The 25,888-nt window shown below is 48.9% G+C and overlaps 1 protein-coding gene across 3 annotated transcripts in view; it reads right to left on the reverse strand.

Moving 5' to 3' along the window:
* The window catches only part of KCNIP3 (potassium voltage-gated channel interacting protein 3), a 116,684-nt gene that overhangs the window by 64,129 nt on the left and 26,667 nt on the right, over positions 1-25,888 (reverse strand). For 2 of the 3 annotated variants that reach the window (XM_079987584.1, XM_079987585.1), the window contains exon 2: positions 25,292-25,457. In XM_079987584.1, the coding sequence (XP_079843710.1) occupies positions 25,292-25,457 (166 nt within the window). Of the gene's footprint in view, positions 1-12,996; positions 13,442-25,291; positions 25,458-25,888 lie in introns of those variants that run through there. The other variant, XM_079987583.1, reaches the window with a different exon arrangement.

A 25,888-nucleotide genomic window follows, 5' to 3' on the forward strand; every position in this document is an offset into this window, starting at 1 on the left:
AAAAGGATGTCACATAGAGGAGGGAGAAAGGTTGTTTTCTGCTGCTCAAGAGAAGCGGACACGGAGCAATGGATCCAAACTACAAGAAATAAGATTCCACCTAAACATTAGGAAGAACTTCCTGACAGTAAGAGCTGTTTGACAGTGGAATTTGCTGCCAAGGAGTGTGGTGGAGTCTCCTTCTTTGGAGGTCTTTAAGCAGAGGCTTGACAACCATATGTCAGGAGTGCTCTGATGGTGTTTCCTGCTTGGCAGGGGTTTGGACTCGATGGCCCTTGTGGTCTCTTCCAACTCTATCATTCTATGATTCTATTCTATGATTCTATGATGGCACTTTGTAATGTTAACGGTTTGACAGTTTGGTTCCTCAGCTGGACCCGGCTCCTTTTTCCTAAATAAGTCTATAAAAAACTTTTTTCTGTGAAGTATCAAGTGAACTAAGACTTTGTTAGTTAACAAACCAATGCAAAAGTTTTAATCTTCTCTCACCCTGGCAGACCCTTTCAATTCACCCCAAGGAGCTCACTCTGCCAGGAGGGCAGAACAAGCCCTTCTGCTTCCCTTGCACTTTTCCAATCCAATGGAGCTGCTTGTGTCTCATCTGGGTCACTTCCCTTCCTCCTGTGCCAGTCAAGTTCCCATCGTTTGTCCTTCACGTTCTCAAGAGGCCTCAGCACCAGAGGGCAACTAAGTGCATTCCCCTCCTCCGGATCAATGCTGCTGACATAGGAAGAGGCCGACCCTACAGTCAATGGCGTCCCATGCAAGCAGAATCCTGGGTGCCTCTGCCTTGCATTGGTTCAATTGTGAATTCCTGTATTTTTTAAAAACTGCATTCATATCCATCTTATTTCATTTAACGCTATTTCCATGCTGTTTAATATGATGCTATCTCTAAACAGCGTACAACAAATGAAAAGCACACAGCTGCTATACAAAAATACAATAAAACCACCAATGCAAACTACTAACAGCAATGAAAAGTGCAGAAATGAAATAAAGCATTTTAACAACCAGAAGACAGGGTCCAGCTTTAATGGTTTCTTTCCTAACTTGGAACTACATTTTGCACAATTTATCCCTGTCACATAAGCCTATAGATTTGCACACATGGAAATCCATATTTATTTACGCCTTCTGAACTCTTCATACTCTTTGCATTTCAGATGCTAGTTGATTAATTGAAAATGAATACCATCAAGAGTGACAAACATCTTCTAAGGTCAAAACACAATTCCAGCCCAGTGCCCCAGAATGTTGCCTGGGTGACCTTACTCCTAAATCTGTCTAGCTCTGGTTGCTGCCAACACTTGGCCTAGGGCATTGCCTGAAGTGTCCCTCATGTGCTTCAAGTCAAACCAGGATGGCAATGGGAAGGAAGGATATTTGACCCAAACACAGGGGAAGAACATACAGAGCTGCCTTATATCGAGTCAGATCCTTGGTCCATCTAGGTCAGGGCTGTCTACACCAGGAATGGGCAGATGACAAGCTTGCGAGATCACATTTTCTCTTGCTGCCATCACCCCACAGCTTCATCTCTCCCTAGGTTCTGTAGGAAGTTGGCTTTCCTCAACCTTTCTCTAAGGATACAAGAAGAACCTGCAGAATCAGGTCAGGGGCCCATCTAGCTCCTCATCTTGTACTCACAGTGGTCAGCCAGATGCCTGGGGGAAACCCACAAGGAGGACCAGAGCACAAGAGCAGTCTTCCCTCCTGAGCCTTCCAGCAATGGCCATGTAGAAGCATTTCTGCCTCTTAGTGTGAAGGAAGAGCACAGCCAGCATCGCCATTTCTGCCTCCTTGGAGCTCATTAAATCTCCTGCTGCATCCTGATCCAGCCCCACCATTTAATCCATATTTGCCCCCTCTGGGGAATGACCTTGTTGCAGAATCTCAAGGGCCCTTTTGCACATTAAGCCCCAATCTGGAGCATCCCTGGTGAGGTTTTTGCCTACAGACAAGCAGATGACTGAGAAGCCTTGCAGAGAGGAAACCAACAACAGCTTGGTCTGGGTAAGTTATGTACAATTAACCAGCAGTATTTGAAACCCTTTGTGAAGCACCGTTTAATGAGGACGCTGCAGAAGATGCAGTCAGGCAGCCCCTGAGCCAATCGGTCAAATCATCACTACATGAGCTGGGGCTCAGTCCTTGCTGGGGGTTTTTGCCCATATGGTTAGAACATAAGAACACAGAAAGCTGTCTCATATCAAGTCAGACCACTGGTACACCTATCTCAATATTGTCTACACTGACTGGCAGCTGCTCTCTAGAGGTTCAGCCAGGAGTCTTTCCCAGCTGAACTGGAGACACCAGGGAAAGAACCTGGGATGTTTTCCATGCAAAGCATGGCTGGTTTGCTGTGATTTAGTTGAAGACTAAGAAAGCTTTGAAAGAGATATTGAGAAAGTTTTGAGTCTTAAGGGAAATCCAGGCACCTTGCACAGTTTGTACTAGGATGAGAAACATGCTGCCAATGACGGGACTGGGAAACCCTTGAATGCTGTGATGTCACAATGGAAGCTAGACTTGTGGGAGGCGTGGGAGGCGTTTTAAGCAGCAGGAGGGAACTCTCCATCTGCTCCAAAGAGCTTCACTAAGGAAGGAAGGCATTAGGCTGTCCATCATCACACCATTGAGGAGTGAAGATTTTCAGGGCCCATGCCTGCAATAGCGTCAGCACATAATTCAGGAAAGACCTAGCAAAAGCTTTTAGGCCAGTCCAAAATATGTTTGGATTTCTGGACTAGTGTAGATTCAGGAGAAGGAGTGGGAAAAGAGGTTCAGCCATCTCTGGTTTCTGCTCCCTGGAAGAATAACCAGTGGAAAATTTATATTTAAATACAGATTTTGCATAGAACAACCAGGGAACAATTTCTTCTACTTCTTCTTCCTCCTGTTGCCCAATGGATCTTCCCTGAAAAATCTGTATGGCGTCTGTGTCCTGACTGAGCTTAACACTTTTTTTTAAATAGTCATTCTCTCTTCGAGGAAAATATTACATTGAAAAGGACTCCAGCAGAGACACTTCCCAGTTTCATCACTAGGGTGGCCAGTTATAAGTGGCCAAGAAAGAAGATGACAGAGGACACAGATTTTCATAACATTAAAATTTGCTAACTTGCATGTATAGGTGCAAACTTAGAAAAAAAAAGAAACCAGATTTAAATAGAAATTGAGTTCCTGTGGCGGTTTTTTTTTTTACTAGCAACCTTTTTTTGACTGCATTTTATTTGTTTTGGGTTGTGTGCAGGTATTATTTTTCTTACTGTTGGGGTAGGTTCTGAGCATCCTCAGGTTTTATTCTGTAAAATGGGTATTCTGCTGTGTCCAAAGCAGTTTCTCAGATTTCCCGATGCGCCATCAAAACAGAGAACTGTCGTCTGTAAAGTGGGACGCATGGTCACCTTGTCACACGGAAGCAACTTGTGTGCAGGACGTGGAGCTTCAGCTGCTGCGTCACGTCAGACAAATTACGACAGCACAGGAAAGTTTACTGCTGCTGGCAGACAGCAAATTTAAAGATGCCTCTCTCGCTCTGGTGCTATAGATGGCCCACCTTGACCTCAATTGCCACTGCACCTAACAGCCCTCACCCCCAGCCACTGCAGAGATCCAGCCAAGCAGACCGATTCAATTACCGCATTTGTGCAGCACTTTACCTCAGCCTGCCAATCACCAGAGCCAGGGAGCACCTTCTGCTTCAGACCACAACAACAGCATGAGTCACCTGGTGCTCACATGACTCAGGGAAATTACTGCTCCTCTTTTGCACACAGGATGTTGTCGCAAGGAAAGCATCTTTCCAATGGGTGCAATGGCCCTTGGTACTCTACAGTGAAGGGCACAGAGCACCAGCATCTGGTAGGTCCAGAAACAGCAGCAGCTGCTGCCAGATTTACCCAAGCAGAACAAACAGGAAAGGTTTCCAACCCAGTGCGTGGCAGCTCTGCAAAAGGCCAATTCCACACCAGGGATCATTAGGAAAGGAATTGAAAATAACACTGCCGATATCATAGTGCCGTTATACAAATCTATGATGCAACTGCACTTCAAATACTGTATCATCTCACATCTAGCACATTTTTGCTGGCAGTACTCACTGGTGCACAGTACTGGCACCAGGGGTGCCAACTTGGCCCCACAACCATGGCCATGGGTGCCATGCAGCGTGCATGGCCCCAGCACCAAAATTTGTGGGTGCCCAGCCCCTTCATGGGGAATTTTGTGGATGCTCGGGTACCCAGGGCCCAGGGAGTTGGCACCTAAGACTGGCATTCCTCCAGAGATGCTCAGCTGCGTGGGGAACTGCGGCATGCGCCATCCCCGCCCCGGGGCTGGCTGGAGCGCACAAGTCCCGCTCCCCAAGGAGCGCAAGAATGGGTGGTGTGGCACATGACACACTTCCCCCGCTACACATTGTGCTCTGCTGCCGGCTGCATGTGCCCTGGCCACCTTGCAGGCCTGGACTGTGCCCTCCCCCCTCCTCCACTCAGATAAAAAACCAGTAGAAGACACAACACCATTGAATGGGATCAAATGAGGCCACAACTTTATTGACTGCAGATGAAGTGGTTTGGCACAGGCAATGGGTAAGCATTTATTTCCGGCCCGTCTGCTGGAAATGACATCAGGGTCAACCCGGCAGGGGGGATTCCTAGGGCTTATATCAAATAGAGGGATCCCCACAGGGATCGCTGCCTGTAGGAGCACTGAGTCCCAAGCCCCCCACCTGGGCATATGGACAGAAGCAACTCCTTCATGGATCCCTTTAATGGGACACCCTATTTCAGGGCGGGGGAGTGAGGTACAACCCGCCCCCCCCCCCGACCAAGACTAAGGTCACCCAGTGCCTAAACCACCAGAGTTGTGATGATTGCTGTGAGGTAGGCAAACTCCCCAGGGCATAGCCAATTCACCTGATAGGCAAATTCCTACCTGGCCACACTAATACGGCGACCACCACAGTCATAGCAAGGCCAATTGATTATGTAAAATGCAAAATTAAAGGAGTAGGTGGGTGGGTTGATCTGCCAAAGAAGAGCTGGGAGTTGGGTGCTGGCACGGCTGTTGAAATTCCCCAGGAGTGGACCTGAGGGAAGCCTGCGTGTTCCCTCTGGCTCCTGGAGAGCCCAGCCCTCCATGCCAGCCCGCCATTGACCAATACAGGAGAGGCGGAGGCAGGGCCAGATTTCAAGCCAGGAGCACAAGACCAAGTTCACGCTCCGGCCAGACAAGCGCCCGGCATCCCAGCTCTGCATTGACGGTGGGGAGGGAACTTCCACACCCGAAAAGGGGGATCAGCGGACTTGTGGTGGTCATGGAGGGGCAGGGGCAGGAGCCACTGGGGAGTAAATGACACATTTTTTTCCTAGAAAAAAGTCACTGCTCACATAAAAAAGGATACTGCAGAGCTGGAAAAGGTTTAGAAAAGGGCAACCAAAACAATCAAAAGTAAGTAAGAGGTGACATGCAGAACCATCTAAAATTCTTCATGGTATGGAGAAAGTGGACAGAGAAAAGTTTTCCTCCTTCTCTTGTAAAAATAAAGCTCTTGGACATCCAATGCAACTGAACATGGGAAGATTCAGCACAAATAAAATGACTAACCTGATCTCGTTTTTTGACAGAATTACAAGCCTGGTAGATGAAGGGAACGCAGTGGATGTAGCCTACCTTGATTTCAGCAAGGCATTTGACAAGGTGCCCCATGATATTCTTGTAAAGAAGCTGGTAAAATGTGGACTTGACTATGCTACCACTCAGTGGATTTGTAACTGGCTGACTGACCAAACCCAAAGGGTGCTCATCAATGGTTCCTCTTCATCCTGGAGAAGAGTGACTAGTGGGGTGCCACAGGGTTCTGTCTTGGGCCCGGTCTTATTCAACATCTTTATCAACGACTTGGATGATGGACTCAAGGGCATCCTGATCAAATTTGCAGATGACACCAAACTAGGAGGGATGGCTAACACCCCAGAGGACAGGATCACACTTCAAAACGACCTTGACAGATTAGAGAACTGGGTCAAAACAAACAAGATGAATTTTAACAGGGAGAAATGTAAAGTATTGCACTTGGGCAAAAAAAATGAGAGGCACAAATACAAGATGGGTGACACCTGGCTTGAGAGCAGTACATGTGAAAAGGATATAGGAGTCTTGGTTGACCACAAACTTGACATGAGCCAACAGTGTGACACGGCAGCTAAAAAAGCCAATGCAATTCTGGGCTGCATCAATAGGAGTATAGCATCTAGATCAAGGGAAGTAATAGTGCCACTGTATTCTGCTCTGGTCAGACCTCACCTGGAGTACTGTGTCCAGTTCTGGGCACCACAGTTCAAGAAGGACACTGACAAACTGGAACGTGTCCAGAGGAAGGCAACCAAAATGGTCAAAGGCCTGGAAACGATGCCTTATGAGGAACGGCTAAGGGTTTAGCCTGGAGAAGAGGAGGTTAAGGGGTGATATGATAGCCATGTTCAAATATATAAAAGGATGTCACATAGAGGAGGGAGAAAGGTTGTTTTCTGCTGCTCCAGAGAAGCAGACACGGAGCAATGGTTCCAAACTACAAGAAAGAAGATTCCACCTAAACATTAGGAAGAAATTCCTGACAGTGAGAGCTGTTTGACAGTGGAATTTGCTGCCAAGGAGTGTGGTGGAGTCTCCTTCTTTGGAGGTCTTTAAGGAGAGGCTTGACAACCATATGTCAGGAGTGCTCTGATGGTGTTTCCTGCTTGGCAGGGGGTTGGACTCGATGGCCCTTGTGGTCTCTTCCAACTCTATCATTCTATGATTCTATGAAATATTTCTTCATGCAGCATCTAGTTAAACTATGGATCTCCGTCCCACAGGAGGCAGTGATATAAAAAGAGGATTAGACAACTTCATGGAAAACAAGGCTAGCAGTGGCTACCAGGCACAGTGGCCATGGCTGGAGGCAGAAATGTTTTTGGATACCAGTTTCTTGAAGCCACAGGAGGGGAGAGGGTTTTTGTGCTTGAATCCTGATTGCGGTCTTCCCAACAGAGGCATCTGGTTGGCCACTGTGAGAGCAGGATACTGCCATTGGGCCATTGGCTTGATCTGGCAGCCTATTCTTATGTTCATATGAAGGACAGTGAAACCAAATCATTGTGGCTACTCTCAGAAACTCAGACGGATGAGTCCTGTGCAGCTATGACCAGCATCACAAAGTTCTGCTATGATTGGAAACCCCATCGTGCAGAGAATAGTGGCATGTGGGGTGGTGGGGAACTTCAATGTCACCCTCCCAACGACAGCAGCAGCATGGCTGCTTACCTGAACGGAGTTATGATGGGACAGTGACAAGGCTGGGGTGGCATCATTGCACTGGCCCTCCCACCAGCACAGGCACAGCCCGGACCTTGCTACTGTCCTAGCTTGATCCAGGTTTTTCAGAACCACCTCAGCATCACACATCATAAAACAATAACAATGTAGACAAATACACAGACATCAAAGATTTCAATGCCAGTATAATAGTGAGATTATTTCTAGGATCAAGGGAGTTTCAGAGCTGCAGGGGCCGCAGCTCGCACCACAGACTGACAAAGCTCCAGGGCTAGAATGGGGCAGCTTTCCATTGATGAAACAATCTTGAGGCTACCAAAAGCACATCAGGAGATCTCAGATGGACCAGAGACAAGAATATTTTAAGGAGAGATCAATTAAATAGCGTTAGGTTGAAACTTGTGCTACATTTCTTCAACTTAACCTACCAAGGGTTAAATTGGTGCAAGAGACATTAGCCTAGGTGTGAAATAGAGGGTGCTTTGGATAGCTTTTTTAAAAAAGTATTTTTCTTCCCCATGAAATCCTCTGCAAAGACTTTCACCACTTTACTGCACTCCATCTTGTGCTCTTCATCCGCTTGCTTACCAGTGGTGTTGCATGCCTGGGCCTGCAAGGCTGAAGAAAGTTCCCCAGCCATAACTTTTACAGAAACTCTTTCTCTCTCCCCGCCCCCCCCCTTTTGCTAGGCCTCAGCATCTGTTCTCTGTTACGGGGCTCTTAATGAATTTTCTGAGCATTTGAGCACAACACAATCTAGTTCCGTTGAGTAGTCAGTGACAGGATTCTGCCACTTCTGGCACCACTCGGGGTCTGATGTGCTCAAGCGCTTTTTAAAATTACAACAAACTTCATTCCAAACAAAACTGTCACTTCCTGATGATATCATCTAGTTCAGCCTTCTGTGACCTGGTCCCCTCCAGGTGTTTTGGACTACAACTCCCATCAGCCCTAGTCAGCACATGCTGATGGGTATTTTAGTCCAAAACATCTGGACAGCACCTGGTTGGCAATGGTTGATTCAGCTGGACTGAAATCAACACTATCTCGTATAACGACGATTCCTAAAGTTATTCTGCATTTGACCTTCTCTTACCTTTCCATCTGCCCATCTGCCTTCTTTCCCTTTTTTTTGTTCCGCTGTGCAAAATCTGAAGCCTCAGCATCCAAAATCTATACACCTATTTGTCAAAGACCTCATACATACATGTAAAGTGGCAAGCTCAGTGGTTGGACAGCTTCAGCACAGAGGCTCGGCCTGTGTCAGAAAAGTCACAGGGAGTCAGAACAATCCACACACTCAACTCCCTGCAAACCACTGCAGGCTGAAACCGTCAGGAGAGGCAGCACAGGAGAGATGCTATCCCTCAGCTCAATGGACTTGCAGGACATTTTCCAGCAGAGGGGAAGTGAGCAGCCTGTTGGGTCTCTCCAGACTGGTGATTTTCTGCAGGTGTGTCCTCCAGCATGCCATGGGTCCCACCTGCACTATACATTTAAAGAAGTACCATACCACTTTAAGCATCTCTTACCTGCCCTGCCAATCCTGGAAACTGTCATTTCTTAAGGGCACTGAGAGTTGTTAGGAGATCCCTGTTCTCCTTTAAGGAAGCTACAATTCCCAAGGTGGCTTAACAATCAACCCCTCTTCCTTTTGCTAATGGCCTGTTTGCAAGTTTTCAACAACTCAGTACAACTACACTTCCGTCTGAAAGCATCCTGAAAAAAAATCACTAAATGTGTCTTTGAACTCAACTGTGATCTCGTTTGGTTCATTGGACAGTATGGCACAAAAGGAACACAATCCTCTAATTACAAATTTACCAGTGGCCGCCAAACCAGCCACTGCAAATAATTTTTTTTTTTGGGGGGGGGAGGAGAGGAATGCTATAATACTATATCAGTAATGGAATGAATGACTGAAGTTGGGACTAAATTCCAGAGAGGGAGGCTGTGGGTGAAAGTTTGGATGCAAGGTAAAATCACAATTTAGCACTATAGAAATGAGCCTTGGTGAAGCAGGAGGGCCTGGCATGCTCTGGCCCATGGGGCACGAAGAGTTGGACACGACTAAACGACTAAACAACAAATAGAAATGAGCCTCAGTGAGCCTCCAACTTGCCCCATGACCCCTCCACCCTCCTCTTCCTCCTCCAGAATGGCCATGAGAAGAAGGAGATTGGACCTTGCCCAAATTTATGAGGAGGTTAGACAACACTAGTTATTTATATTGAACATTCAGTCTAATGCAAGAACTCCAAACCAACTCATGTTGCACAACCTTAATTGGGCAGTATGTGATTGAATCCCACATGCAAAATAGGGGCAGCCTCTAAACACTCTAAGTTTATATTGGCTGGGCAAATGAGCTGCAGTGCCTCCCCTGGCCATTAGGAGGGGCTGCTGCTGCTGTACAGCAAAGTCCAGGCCAAGAGCTCCACCTGCCTGACAGCTGCCCTGCAAAGCCCTTCTGCCAGAATCCCTGGGTGCCGTAGAGCAGGGGTCAGCAAACTCTTTTCAGCAGGGGGCCAGTCCACTGTCCCTCAGACCTTGTGGGGGGCCGGACTATATTTTTTGGGGGGTGAACGAATTCCCATGCCCCCCAAATAACCCAGATATGCATTTTAAATAAAAGGACATGTTCTACTCATGTAAAAACATGCTGATTCCCGGACCGTCCACAGGCCGGATTTAGAAGGCAACTGGGCCGTATCCGGCCCCCTGACCTCAGTTTGCCTACCCGTGCCATAGTGTGTGCGCTGCACACTCCATTACACAGACACCATGGCTTCTATCTCATCCCTTGCCGGGTCTGGAGGGCAGGTTTTGCCCACGTCACAAGAGTGAGAAACTAAGTGGGTGCCCAGAGGAAGTGCAGTCAGTTGGCATCCATGAGAAGGGACAATGTCCCTGCCAGCCTTGCAGCATATGGAAAAAATGATGTCCACTTCCATAAGTAGATGCGTGGGGGCAGCCATATAGTTTTCCTGTACAACTCCCCTGGAAGGGGCTGCACATTACGACATCCAGTCACTTCCTGGGAACATTTTCAAAGCAATTTTACTGTGTGGCAGTGGATCTGCTCTGTGCAGCTTAAGATGCTCAGAATGTTTGGAAGAAGAGAGCGGCAGCCCTCAGACCGCCTTGTAGGCACGGCACGCACCCATGTGCGGGTCAGTCAAATTATGCAGTTTAATCTGCAGGTGAACATTCCAATCCACTCATGGGTTGGGTATGTGTGAAATGGGAAGGTTCACTCCAAATGTGAAGTGAACCAGAATTCTCTCCACCCCTACTTACTCCTAACTGCCCAGCCCCATCAAACATTTTGTCCACCCCACCCCACAAAATAGGTATCATTAAGGAATTCCCATCCATAAGATGCTTCTATTGAACAGCTCTTCTGAACTACAAGGCCCCGTCCAAAATCCTCTGATTCCAGGGACTGCCAACCTACTACCCTCCTGATGCTGTTGGACTCCAAGACCCATCGGCCACAGCCAGCAGGATGAATGGTCAGGAATGATGGGAGTTGTAGTCCATGAATATCTGGAAGGAACTGCATTGAATATCTATGAATTACTCTAACTTCAAGACATCTCAGCTTTGGGACTACCAGAGCTTCTAAATGGGATGAATGTATATGGTGTGAAGGAACTAGAGTGCCACTTTGGCATAAAACCTTTGCAGAGATATAGATGGAGAAATCAGCCAAGCTTCATGCAGCTGAGCGGAGCCTGGAAGGAGAGGTGTTTGAGGAGTGGGTGGGGTGGGGAGAGGAATGGGGGGGGGACAGAACAGATGGAGTGCTGGAAGGAATAGGTGAACCTCTGGTAAAAATGATCTGCCCCTTCCCCAGCAGGCTCACTGGGTAGGGAGGAAGAGAAGGAGAGAGAGAGATGGAGTGCCACAGGGACTGCAGCCTGCCCCCCAACAGAAGAAGGGTGCTCCAGCCCTGATGTGGAATTGCTGCCACACAAAAATAATGCAACGAAGCAATGACAACTTCAGAAGCCCACGACTTCGTTTATGCTAATGTAGCAGGTAAGGTGCCGCTTACAAATCATCTAAAAAGATGACCCCGATGCACATCGTTTGTGGCTAGGTGACTGATGCCTGTGCCTTCCTGCTCAGCCTGTTGTGCAGGATGAAGTGACAACTTCAATCAAGACGGGTCTTTGGATTGTATCCAATGGTGTGTGTGCACAAGCAGGACACATTTCCACACATGCAACAACACTTCCCCTTCCCCCAGAATGTCCTCCAGATTTGCTCCGAAGGGTGGAGGACTCTCTGGAGCAGATCTGGGGGCTGCAGGGGGCAGGGCAGGCAAGAAAGGGGACGTTCTGTTGCCCAAGTGGAAGTTGGCTTCTGTCACATGGGATGCAACCACTTAAGCTGTACTTGGAGTGGATTGGCCTCCAATTAGAGGACCCCATTCTGAAAAACAAGACACATGGGCACCCTGGCAGCAGGAGACCAGGCCAGTATGAAGAGTGTGTGAAAAGGCCAGAGGGTTCTTTCCAAACTTTGAGCAATTTCACCAGTAGATTAATCAATTACAGCTGTGGCTGATTAATCTGTGCAACCTGATTCAACTCACGAAAGGCAGACTGAAGGGCATGGAAGCTTATGTCTTTTGAGACTATAATATTCTGGTGGGTGCGATACTGAAATACCGAAGGCGGGGAGAAAAGAAAACCGAATGAAGAATTCATCCCAGTTGAGCCAGTTCACACATTCTGCTGCCAGTCCCCCGGCTAAACAGCTGCCACATGTGCAGAGCTCAAGGGAGGAACATGGATGTGAGTGAACCAGCAGGCTTCTCCTTTATGAGGAACTCATCCCACCAGCAGACATCTGAGCAAAGGCCAGCATCCAGGATTAATTAACATTATACCTTGTCATCCTAGCAACATCACTTTCATTTGATCTTCAACGGCACACACTCCTGCCTGTACAACACCCAGGCAAGAAACACGAAACTTTCACCGGAGATGACTTATTCTCTCCGAAACAGAGTCTCTCTCTCTCTCTGCGCTGAGCCCTTGAGCTGGAAATCTACCACTTTCCTGAAAAACACCACCCTGTGACCCGAGTGCCACCAGAACCCACCACTTATTTTTTTCCTTTTGGAAGTGCCAACTATTGTTGCAGAAACCTCTCTTGTGGGTAACAAAGGTCTGGCGCATTAAAAAAAAAAAAGTAACATTACATGTGGTTCGGAAGTGCCGGCTGTTTCCACATCTGGGGCCGGGGAGAAGCAGCAGCCGCGATGTCCAAGTACCCGCTAAGAGAGGAAAACAAGATGGGCCACGGAGTGGAAACTGTCTGCAGTCGGCACTTCAGCATCCAGCACCAACCTGCTGCACTCCAGGTGTTCTAGATGGGAACTCCCATCAGCCACGCAGTCCTGCAGCTGAAAGCAGCTGAGGTCCAAAGCATCTGCAGGGCACCAGGTTGGCAAAGGCTGTCATAAAGAATTCCCTAGAGGGCGAGGTCCCTCTGGCCACAGCGCAGGCCTCAAGGAGGGCTCAAACGCCTTCCGCAAAAATTAATCTGCTTCTCTAAGCCCATCTCGGAACCATCCAGGGAAGTAACTACCCCCACCTAGCAAGCCCAACTGGTGACCTCAGCTGCCTCTCCAAGCTGCTGGCACACCCCTGGACTTACCTTCAGACGACAGGTTGCCTGAGAGGAGGCGGACAAAGCAGCTGATGAGGTTGTAGAGCTGCTTCTTGCAAGAGTGCCGGTAGTCGCGGATCTTGAGGCGCACCTCCAGGTAGCGCACAGGCTTCCCTGACGACGCTGATGCCTTTGCCTCTCCATTGAGGGGCATCCCGTTGCGCTCCAGCAGACTCCGCGGCAGCCTCTCCCCTGCCAGGCTCGCCTCCCCTCTGCCTTGGGCTCCCCCGACTTGCAAAGTTGCTCGGGCTGCCTTGGGAGAGAGCCGGGCGCCTGCCTCTTGCTGCACTGACCCTGCTCCCCTCTCCACCTGCATACGCTTTGCCTCTTCCTCCGCTTGACTGCCTCTCTGGATCTCCTGGCCTCTCAAGGCAGGCCGCTTCCAAATTTGGATTTTCTCTAGCTGGCTGCTCTCCATTTCCCCTCTCCCCCACCCTCCCCTCGACTTATGATTCACTCACTTTCTAACCCGATTTCAGGAGTCCACAAACTCCTTTCTCTTTCCGTGGAGTCCAGCCCTTTTCTCCTCCCCCTCTCTGGCTGTTCTCTGTGGCCAGGGGCTCTTGGGGGGCACGATCTGGGCAGCCGTCACTCCCATCAGTAGTGGGGTCAGCCTCGTCCGCCTGGAGCGCCTGCTCAGCCCCCGAATCCCTGCTTTCCTGCTTCAACTAGGATCTGCTTACCAGTAACTCAAACTCAACCCCTGTGGTCTCCAGGGAGAAGGGGGAAGAGACAAGAAAGAGGGAGCGATAAAAAGATTATCCATGCATTTTTAACCCTCAGAGTCCTGCAAGCTGCCACAACTATTTTTCTGTACTCATCGCTCTCTTGTGCCACTCCCTCCAGCCGCTTGAGGGTCAACTATGATTTTTGAACTGGGGACCCCAGATCAGATCTCCTCGGCCAGGCTCAGTCCCTTCCTCCTGAGCCTCTCAATATTCAGTCTGCTCTGTTGCCTGACTCAGCCATGTGTCACCTGGCCATGCGGGAATGCACAGGAGCAGCCCGGCTGCTGGATCAGGCCAAAGGGTCCCATCTACCCAGCATCCTGTTCTCACCTTGTTCTACGCACACACAGACACACACCTCTCCGTCCAGGGAAGACAGAGGCACTATCCCAGTTCAAAGACGCAGAGCAGCTGGCGAGGGGTGTGGCCTGCGAAGCAGATGTGACCTGGGGAGGATCCAAAGGGGCCACATCTAGTCCAGCATCCTGTTCTCACAGTGGCCAACCAAATGTAGTAGTAGACTTGGGGCTTTCAAATTTCAGCGGCCCCCTGTGCAACACCAAAATATGATGCCCCCCCCCGCCTCTTGGCTTCCATTCTAAGTCATTGTGGTGGCACCCCCTGCAATGCCCTCTTGGCTCAGCAGTGTGTCTGTAGGACACCCGCCCCTCAACCTCTCTCAGGGCTAGTGTGGTGTAGTGGTTGAGAGCGGTAGACTCATAATCTGGTGAACCAGGTTTGTGTCCCTGCTCCTCCACATGCAGCTGCTGGGTGACCTTGGGCCAGTCACACTTCTCTGAAGTCTCTCAGACCCACTCACCTCACAGAGTGTTTGTTGTGGGGGAGGAAGGGAAAGGAGAATGTCAGCCACTTTGAGAATCCTTCGGGTAGTGATAAAGCGGGATATCAAATCCAAACTCTTCTTCTTCTTCTGATGTGGTCCAAAGGAAAGCAGAGCAACACAGGATGTGAGGGCGATCTGGCTGCGACATCTGTCACCCCACTGATCGCCAGGGTTGATTCGGCTGATCTGGCTGGCTAGGCAGGTGTCCCCTTCCTCCCTCACCGCTCCATGTGCGTCCCTCCCGAAGCTGCGCGCTCGGTGGAAGAGGACGACCATCCCAGATAGAAGGAGTGTACCGTTCTTCGGTCAAGGGTATGCGATAGCTGCGCTCCCCTGCTAGAACCTCCAAACAAGCTCAAGGTCCATTTGTAGGAGAACGTAAGGTAGTCAAGCTTCCAAGACTCCAGACACATCAAAGTAAGGCGCTGCATGTGGCAGTTTGCCATTCTTTTAAGTAAAAAAAAAGGGGGGGGGGAAGCAGAGCAACACATTTGGCACCATCTTGGCTGCAGGAGTTGCCAAAAGGAGGAGTAACAAGACGCCATCCAACTGCCTTAGGGTTTATTCCTTAAGCCTCGGTTTAGGAACAGAGTCTTCCTTCTTCTGGATGGGCTACCTTCCCAGGTTGAAGAGCCCCACTGACCCCTCACTTTCCTCTACAGCACATGCAGAAACCGCCTTCTTGACCACTGAATGCAGTATTGGTTTTGTCCGCTCAGTCCGCTGGAGCCTGTTTTTGCATGCAGGTGAACCCCCTAACTTGCAGAGGGTTTGAGACCCAGCAGCTACCCTCACCTGGCTTAGCTGGTCAGTTGAAGCTGTTTCCCAGGCTGTGGCTGCTTTCACAGGCTAACAGCTTCTAGGAGCCACAGGTGAGAGCTGAGTACACAGTGGGGACCAAAGGTGCACAAACCACCCCAGAAGGAGCATGGCGTGTCCCCCACCAGAGCTATTACTCTTCCTCTAACATCTCCCACCCCACCCTGCTAGTAACCGCTACACTTCATATCAGCAGACAAAGCTTCTGCCTTGTTCCATGTCAGAGTAACTGATTCGTTGAAGCAGTTGACCGCACAAGAGTGGAGAATGTTCACCCCAGCTCTGGATCTGCCCCCCTCCCACATTCCCACTATTTGGGCACTAACATCTGCAAGGACTCCATGCCTGCCATGATGTCCAGTCCTCCATCTACCAAATGGAAGCAGGACCAGGCCGTGCCTGGACAGGTTCAGAGCCCCCAAGGGAGCAACATCAGGAGCTCCTGGTTCCTGCCCACGGTTCTTGGATGGAAAGGAAAAGTCAGCCTCCTATGCCTCTTACAATAGGGAAAAAGAGGAAAGCCCATGGAACACAGTAGGGCTCACTTCTGACGAAATACACATAGGATTGCCCTAAAAAGTTGTTAAGGGCGGCGGGGGGGGGGGGACATAAATCCCTGTTTTCTGAGATCTAAAGGTGGGAGTATCCCAGGCTTTGCTAAACAAGTGAACTTAGGTCCGAACGAGAGAGGGCGCTCTTCACGCAATTTACAATGGTGTCATCTATGGGTATTTGCTTAGTAAACAACAGGGGCACTTCCAATGGTGTAAAGGGGAACTTTCCTCCAATGCAAAGGGCAGGCCCAGGGCCCTGATCCAGCTAAGGACCACAGTGGGGACAAATGGTTAAAGCCCCCTAAATCTTACCAGGGTCCCAATCCATATCCTCTTCCCTGCATCTTTTCCCTGCTTTAAAAAGATCCACACTGTTGCTTCTTTTCTTTCTGTTACACCAGGGCTGGATTACCAAATGGGCAGAGTAGGAACCGGCCTTTGGGCCCCATGCCTTTTAGGGGCTCCATAACAACAGGTCAAAATAATATTGATTCTGTCTTGAAAGAAAATTACAAGCAAGCTTTCTAAGTCAAATGCTATCCCTCTACAGCATGCACACAAGAAACCTCCAGGTATGAAGCTTTCTGTGAGTTAGTGGGTTGCGAGTTTCTGCTGACTCCAGATACAACATTTTCAAGTATTAGGAGATAATTTGTGAGCCCCCCACAACTGACATGGGGCCTCCACAGAGTTTATTGTGTTACACTCACACTTCCCATATCTCTGGGACCTAGGGGACACTCACACCCACACCCTTTGGAATGAAAGCTCCAGAGTTGCTCCTGAGAAGGTTCACTTTCACACTGTGAGAGATGCATTGGGCAGCGAATGAATGATGTGGTCACACACCCGAGGTAGAGGCATGTAGAATAATGTACTCGCAATCGAGGAGGCTGACTGGAAGGCGGCAAGCCCAGAGCAAGGACTCCTGCAGAGAGGCGGCAGGTGGCCTCATCTGGGAATGGGTGCTTTGTGCTCACCAGAAGGAACTTTCAGTTTTCTAAATAATACTCACAGCACCCTCCTGTGCTCATGCACACAATTTCAGCCCTTCTGATTTCCATGGGTGACTTCCAAACATTTCCTAGCAATAGATTCATAGTGATTTGCTCTTGTTCTTTTAAGTTCAGACCCACCCTGTTGACTCTTCAGTGCAGTTGGCCATGCTTAACCCACTTGTGACTGCTGCCAAGCTCTGCACACTTGCATTCTGCCAATACTAACCCATCATAGGCACCATCTCTATGGGGCTGTTGGGGCCTTGACCCCTGCAATACAGTATTTGTAGACAGGGGGCTGAGCCCTGTAATATTGAGGGGGCAGAGGCAGCCTCTTCCTGAAGTTGGGCGCTCAGTGCAGCGTGCTCCACCACCGCTGCCCTACAAATGAGGCCCAGACCACCCTGAACTATTGCTGCCTGCCAAGGCTAGGTCAAAGCCTCCGTTCCTCAGCCGCCCGCCCACCGCTGCATCTCCGCTGCCTCCGCGGCAACTCAGCCAACACCTCCACCGTGAGGTCTCCATTGAGCCCCCCTGCAGCTGCAGATGTACTTTCGGAAGCTGGGCCACACTTCCAGAAGTACACCTGTGGCTGCCGCGGGCCTCAATGGAGGCCTTGTGGTGTAGGTGGAGGCCTTGGCCTAGTTGCCACGGTGGCAGTGGACAGCCAGCAGAGATAAGGCAGCAGGGGGTGGCGGCCGAGCGCGGAGCCCATTTTCGCACACACGTGATGGCGCAAGTGATGTCATGACATAATGGGGCATGCGTCACTGGTTGCTGCCACCAAGTCGGCACCTCTGCAACCATTTTATTTTGGTACCTGAAATGCTGCTGTAGCCAAGATATGACATGATGCACATGTAAGACTTGGATCAGGGACGGGGAACCTGTGGCTCCCAGATGTTCAGAGCACAACTCCCATCAGCCATAGCCAGTACAGCTGTGCTTTCATCAGCCAGAGCATCACATGGCCGCTCTGGCTGGGGGTGATGGGAAATGTAGTCCAAAACATCTGGAAGGCACCAGGCTTATGAAGCTTGCTCTAGGAACTCCCCCCCCCCCAAGTCCCATTCCTTCATGCAACACACTCTGGGCAATGACAAACCTTGAAGGTTTGTCACCTAAACGTGGCCCTGCCTGAGCCACACTGATTTCTCAGCCCTAGAGCAGCAACCACAGCAGGCTACCAGCTGTTGTAGGCTCTTAAGGTGGTCTCCCCCATCTTATACACACTCTGAACTGGCCAGGCTCAAGTTGCTTCTCCGTTCAAGTGCAGAACCAGCCTCCTCTCCTCCCTTGCAGGTGATATCTCAGTCCATTCCCCGCCACCACCTCCCTTGGTTTACAGCTCAGATCAGGAAATGCTGTGTCCACAAATCCCGATCCCACGGGAAGGTGTATCAGTGACAGAGCTCAGCACCAGACCATTCCTGCTTCCCCCTGTGTTATTGGACACCAGCACGGAGGAAAAGCTGAAGCTGGGGTTCTTCAACTCTGAAAAACAACCCTGGGAGCATCAGCTGAGAGAGGCCAGGCTGGTCCTGAAGGCAGGAGGCCTCACTGGACCGGTGTGGCTTTTTCCTGGCATGGAGGTCACTGATGGAGAAAGCTTCACCAGCTAAAGTTCTGGGCTCAGCATGCCAGTAACAGTACTACAGGAGGGCAGGAAAAAGGAGGAGGGAGAACCCTGCTGAAAGGTATTTGATCGAGAGAAGGCAGATACAAGGTATGACCTGCACCAGCCTTCACCAATCTGGTGCCCTCCAGATGTTTTGGAGCACAGTTCCCATCAGCCACAGCCAACATGGCCATGCTCCCACCAGACTCAGCATCATACGGCAGTGCTGGCGGGGGCTGGTGGGAGTTGTAGTCCCATACATTAGGAGGGGAACAGGTTAGCAAGGCCAGTGCAGAAAATACGCTGGTGGGTTCATGGAACATGCTCTCCTGAAAGCCGCAATCTGGGTTTCAGATTAGGTTTGTAAACTGCAATAAAGGTTGGTTGATTTATTTCTCAGTGACAAAACATGTGGTTTTTTTTACAGTCAGGGATTTCCTCTCCTGCTGAAAGTGTTAACTACGGGTGCCTTTGCCTAGAGATCTTGCAGGATTTCAGATGTGCAAGACTGAGAATGGGAAATATACAATTTCAAGGCCACAAATGGGGGCTGGGCTTTCTCTTTAAAGTAAGTTTTGAGACCTCAAGGTTGCAGACATGACAATAAAATATTAAAGGATCAGAAATCAGCAGGCAAGTCTAAAAGAAGCACAACTCATTTTGTTTTGTAACCTTGGATGGTTCCTAAGTATAGCATACTAAAGTTGTTGTTGTTGTTGTTTGAGGGTCTGATTCCAGTTTATTATTTTCTACAATTGAAGATTAGCAATTTCTGAATAAGAATATTGTGGAGTAAGCTCAGCCTGCTCATCACCTGCAGTTCACAAGCAGCAGCAATATTCCCGATATATGATATAAGCATAATCTGATATGCAGATTATGCTGCTCACAGCCGTCTGAGTATGCATAATGGCTTTAGCACTCCAGCTCATGATGCATTTCCAAGAAGGCTGTGTCAGAGCTTCAAATACGGACAGCGTTTCTAAAAGGCATGTGCAAAATCCACCCAATAAATCACACTCATTTCTATGCCTGAGGTAGCAATATGGGGAAACCCAGCCAGATGGGCAGTGTATAAATAATAAATTGTTATTATTGTTATTATAACCAACATCTCCAGTTTCAGTTATGTTAAACTGTGTGGATCACAGTCACTGTTGAGCTGGGCCAGTGCGAAGTCACACTTACAGACTGGCCTGGCAGTTTGGAGACATCACTACAGACATCTCAGCCAGGCTGTCAAAGGCTAGTTGCCATCAGGGGTGCCAACTTGAACAAAATATGGGGAGCAGGTAAGCCCCACCCCGCCTAATTGATCACCTGACATAGTGCACGCACACCATTTGAATGGCAATGCCCATCAACTTGGGGGGAGGGGAGCTCAAATATTTTAGTATTTTTAGTACAGTTGTTTGCTATATTGAGGGCCAGCTCAAAGCATGTTGGTGCCTGAGGCAAAATACAAGATGGTGCCTTCCCTGGTGGCGAGGCAGGATCCCTCCTGGCACCTGCGTGCCTCAGGCTAGCTTGGCAGGCCATGTGCCCCCCCCCCCCGGTCTGTCTACTTCCTGCCACTCTGCTTCTGCCGCCCAAGGTGGCTTCCTTATTCTGCTGAATGACATGGCCAGTCCTACATAGACCAGGTCTTTGTCCCAAAGCTGAAGCTGGAAGATACAGGGCTACATCGCTCTGATCTCTTGCATCCCAGCTGCTAGGACGTTGGGGACATTTTCTACGGTAGACATATTATTTGGCCTGGGAACAAATAGAGGTGGAGCATCATAGTTCATGATGCAGCTGGCTGCCTTTCTTTTGTTTTAAGACTGGCTGTACTGTACCCCTGTTTAGTTTGACAGTAAGCTGACACAAACAGAGGACTTCAGCAAGTGAAACTATCCCCCTTGAATGTCAGAAAAAGCTTCAGCTGCCAAGTGTCTGAGTGGCATGGCAACATTAAAGGCACCAGAACAGGGCCAGCTAAAAAGGTGGCAACCCCTAAGTACACTGGGCTGACTTGGATCTCCTAAGTCAGATTTGTTAGGTTGCAGCATCAGCGGAACAATCCTTTGCTAAAACAGTAGTTTAGACAGTAAATTGTATGTTTGCCACTAGAGGGAGCCAGTGACCAAACAATATGTACTTTAGCTCCTTCTTCTCTGGGTACAAATGGAAAGTGAAGTTCTTTTGAAGTTGCTTCCAGAAAGGAGTTTGCTCTGGAAGGAGCGCTGCATTCGGGTTCTTCATGGCATTCAGACAACATTGCTAAAACCCAAATGCCAGCCTGTACACCCCCCACACACACACAAAATTAAAGCCGGATTTCCCCTTTCTGCGGAAACAAAAAACAAACAAAAACTCTGAATAGTAAAAACTTTTATATCTGCCATAGCAGCTGGCTGGTGGGGAGTTTTTTTAGTGCATCCTTTTGGTGGGTAATTTGTCATGTTGTTTTGGTGAGTGATCACTCTTGGCACACCCACTAAAACCATTTGCTCCTCAGCTGACCACCATTTTGCTTCCAGTAGCCCGAACTACCCATTTACCAATTTCCACCAATTGCCAGTTTCAGGCATCCTGAATTTCAGAAGGCAAATTCAGATAATGTCAAGATATTTACATAGTGCATGTGTGGAGTTGACCTCACAATACATGCATTTTGACTTCAGAAACCTCAACAGATTAATACAGAGTTCTTCTACAAGACAACAGTATTACTACTACTACTACTACTACTACTTAAAACCCCCCAAAAGAAACAGATGTTGCATTTCCATTCCTTAAAAAACACACAACACAATGCCTCTATTTTGCTGCTAAGTTTGCTGCTGCACATGTGAAGATTTTTTTTAAGGTGTGCACACAAGTAGAGGAATACCTGTGCACATCCCTGGAACTGGAAGAACTATTGAAGAGTGTGGGGGAGAAAATGTTATGCAATGTCATGTGATGGTCTCTTTATGGACCGCATTTTGGTCCAAAGGCTGCCAAAGCGATAAACTGCATATTAATACAAAAGGAATATTATATGAATCAATCAAAACAATATAAAATAGCAAAACCACAAAATACCCACCTATCACACTGGATATATATTTGTGAGCTGCCTTTATGTTTCTCACGGCAGAAGCAGCTTCCCAGCATTCTCCCTCTCACTTGGAAGCTGGGCAAATTCCCACATCTCCACTCTCATCTAGGAGGAAGCCCACCAACAGCCAATCACTTTTGCCCTCCCCATACCCCAAAGGGGACACACAAAAGGATGACTCCCCTTCTGAGCCAACCCACTTGGGACTGACCCACCATGGCAATCTGCCACTAATAGCCCCTTCCAAATAAATAGGCTTCCCTCCTGGAAGTCAGCTATAGCTGTGGCAAAATCTTGCTCTTCACAGGTTGAGTTAGCTGGCCAAATATTCTGGTTAGCGATTAAGGAGAAGGACCAGAGCAAACGTTCCATCAAGCCCCGTTCACTGGACAGGAAACAGCAGAATGCCTGTGAAACACGTGCAAGCTCTCATGCCAATTGCACCAGAGAAAAAGCAAATCTGAACGACCCATTTGTGATATGAACCCTCATCTGGAAGTGTCCACCAAAGGAACAGAATGCGAGCGCATCACTCCCCACCCAGCACCCAACCCTGCAGCTTCTTTGGCAGAAGAATGACAGTTGAACCGGCCATTCACTGGTAGCAGAGAAATGCCCAAGAAAAACATTCAGTCCCTGGGTGAGGCCCATCTGAACTTCAGCTCAAAAGATCACCCCAGCAGCCCACTCTCTCCATTCTGCTCTCTGGCCCTGCCTTTAAACAACTGTGAAGGGTCCACTTGGCCGAGTGGGCAGAGCTTTGCCAATTACATTTCTGTGTACTGTCCTATTCAAGTCCAGGAACAAGGGCAGCAGAGGGACAAGAAAAAGAAAAAAAGAGGGGGGGGCAGCTTTTACTACCCAGGAAATTGACCCTCAAACTCTCAGAGGTCCACTTAGCTCAGTATTTTCCAGCTTGGTATTACTGTTGTTATAGGGACGCAGGTGGCGCTGTGGGTTAAAGCCTCAGCGCCTAGGGCTTGCCGATCGAAAGGTCGGCGGTTCGAATCCCTGCGGCGGGGTGCGCTCCCGCTGCTCGGTCCCAGCGCCTGCCAACCTAGCAGTTCGAAAGCACCTCCGGGTGCAAGTAGATAAATAGGGACCGCTTACCAGCGGGAAGGTAAACGGCGTTTCCGTGTGCGGCTCTGGCTCTGGCTCTGGCTCTGGCCAGAGCAGCGATGTCACGCTGGCCACGTGACCCGGAAGTGTCTCCAGACAGCGCTGGCCCCTGGCCTTTTAAGTGAGATGGGCGCACAACCCCAGAGTCTGTCAAGACTGGCCCGTACGGGCAGGGGTACCTTTACCTTTACCTTTTATTATTGTTGTTATTGTTAGCCTTCTAAGCCACCATGAACACAGAAGCAGCAAATACATTTAAAACAAAACTAAAACCCCAACAAGCAGTCCCTGTGGTGGAGACCAAGCCTTCCAGCTGGAAGAACAAAAATGTCTCCCAGCTGTTTCTGGAAAGTGCAGACAGTGGATGCCTGTTGCATTGTCTACTCACTGACTGGCAGGCACTAGCGGAGGAATGGGGGGTGGGGGGAGCGCACCACCCCCGGCACCATCGAGGAGGGGGGTACCACCGTGCCCGCCCCTGGACATGCACCGCACACACCCCCACCGCGCCGAGCGCCACGCCCCTGGTATGCATGCCACGCCCCCAGGACGCACATCATGACCCCACGGGCGATGTGCCATGCCCCCAAGATGCACACCATGCCCCCCAGGAGGCGCACCAGCCACGCCCCTGCTGGCAGGGTTTCAGATGGGGGCAATTCCTAGCCACACTTGGACTTGCTAGAGATTGAACCAGTAACCTCCTCAGCCCAGGGAGCTCTGGCCACATGACATTTCCATTTTTGATGAAATTATAGTCCAAAATTTAATTATGACTCCACCAATTGGCACTCTCAAATAGTGACATGCAGTGAGTTTTTTCATAGGGGAACAGTTAGGGCCGGAAGCGACAGCTTGCGAGGGCGATGTCACGCGTGTGACGATGTCGCGCACATGAGCACCACGCCTCCCTGCCTAAGCAGGGCAGAAGCTTTCTGGGCTTTGGGAAGGAGGTGCCAAGCTTTAATACTATAACACTCTAATTTAGCAGGAACATTTTGGGGACTAGCCTAGTCTCCCTATTCCACTGACTGTACGCTACTGCTCTCAGACCTTTCTGTTAATAGCAACCTGGACATCTCTGACAAAGATCTAATTGGGCACTTATTAATGGCAGCAAGACTAACAATTGCTAAACACTGGAGGGACACAACTGGACCTACGCTTTCATAGTGGAAAGTGTGGTATGTCTATATTTCTAGAGAACCAACCCCAAAATCAAGAGTTTTATGTGGCACTTTGAAGACAGACATATTTGCTTCAACTTGGAGCTCTTTTATTAGTTATGTTAATAAGGAACACAACCCACAGCATCCTCCCTCATACTATGTATAAATCTGGAATGTTTAGCATCTGTATTTATGGTTTAATACTGTATTCCCATCATGTTCATGGCACTTACTGGCAATCTTATGCTTTTATATCTTGACATGTAAACAGTTTTCCTGGCCTTATAGCACAGTTGGTTAGTGTGTGTTGCTGATAATGCCAAGGCTGCAGGTTCGATCCCTGTATGGGACAGCTACACATTCCTGCCTTGCAGAGGGTTAGACTAGATGATCCTCAGGATTCCTTCCAACTCTCTGATTACATTATATTCTTTGTCTCCCACTTCTAATAGAGTTTTGCTGTTAATATTATGCTGTTTTGCTGTTATTATGAAGGATGCACTGTGCGGAGCTTGCTAACCACAAGGATTTGCCCTTGTGCGAAGGTAAATAGTGTTCTATTGTTACTTAGAATCATAAAATCACAGAATCATAGAGTGGGAAGGGACTCTGAGGATCATCTAGTCCAGGGTTTTCCAAACTTGTCTCTCCAGCTGCAATTCCCATCATCCCTGACCCCTGGTCCTGCTAGCTAGGGATGATGGGAGTTGTAGTCCAAAAACAGCTGGAGAGACAAGTTTGGGAAATCCTGATCTAGTCCAACCCCTGCAATGCAGGAATACGCAGCTGTCCCATACAAGGATTGAACCTGCCACCTTGGCATTATCAGCACCATGCTCTGCTCCAGTGATGGCCAAACTTGGCCCTCTAGCTGTTTTGGTACTCCAGGGCCAGTGGTCAGGGATGATGGGAATTGTAGTCCCAAAACAGCTGGAGGACCAGGTTTGGCCATCACTGCTCTAGTCTAACGAACTGAACTTGATGCACTGCATTCCCCTTTGGAATAACTGTTACTGACTCAAACATGACAAATATTTTTATTATTCTGTACAGTCATACCTCGGGTTAAATGTGCGTTCGAGTTGCGCTCCGCAGCAACCCAGAAGTAACGGAGCATGATACTTCTGGGTTTCACCGCTTGTGCATGCGCAGATACTCAAAATGATGTCACGTGCATGCGCAGAAGTGCCAAAACGTGACCTATGCATGCGCGGACACGGGTTATGTTTGCTTCTAGATGTGAACGGGGCTCCAGAACGGATCCCATTCGCATCTAGAGGTACCACTGAACCTAGATATTATTCTTGAAAATAAATTTAAAAATCCGAAGAGAGCAGACGTTTCCTTACCTGATCCCTGGGGAGCAGTGCTGGAGAGGATCCACTTCACCAAGCAACATTTCATCAGAGCCTTGCGGGTGAGTCGCGGCTTCTGCCATTTCACGTTCTCCTTCCTCCCGGGGGGAGTCTGGCCTGGATCACCCAGGAGGCTGCCATCCGTCTCCTTGCTGTCATCCTAAAAGAGAACAGGTACAAGAGGCTTCAGAATGGTGGTTTTCAACTCCTTCTTAGTCAAATACTCCATGTCACACGTTTTGATATCCTGAGAAACCCCAGCCCCATACTCTCCCTACTACCAAATAATAATAATAATAATAATAATAATAATAATAACAACAACAACAATAATACAATTTTATACCACCCTTCTTGGTTTAAAATATAAAAACACAAAAATACATACTATTGGAACAAACAAACAGACAAACAAACAAATCCTACACACACACAGAGAGAGAGAGAGGGAGAGAGAGAGAGAGATTATGATCTTTTAATTGCATAATTAGCCAAAGGCCTGGAAAAATAGGAATGTTTTTGCCTGTCTTTTAAACATACATCATGACAAGCCTCCCTGAGGAGAGCATTCCACAAGAGGGAAGTCATTGC

The sequence above is a fragment of the Podarcis cretensis genome (assembly GCF_951804945.1).
Source record: "Podarcis cretensis genome assembly, chromosome: 8".
Classification (NCBI taxonomy): Eukaryota; Metazoa; Chordata; class Lepidosauria; order Squamata; family Lacertidae; genus Podarcis; species Podarcis cretensis.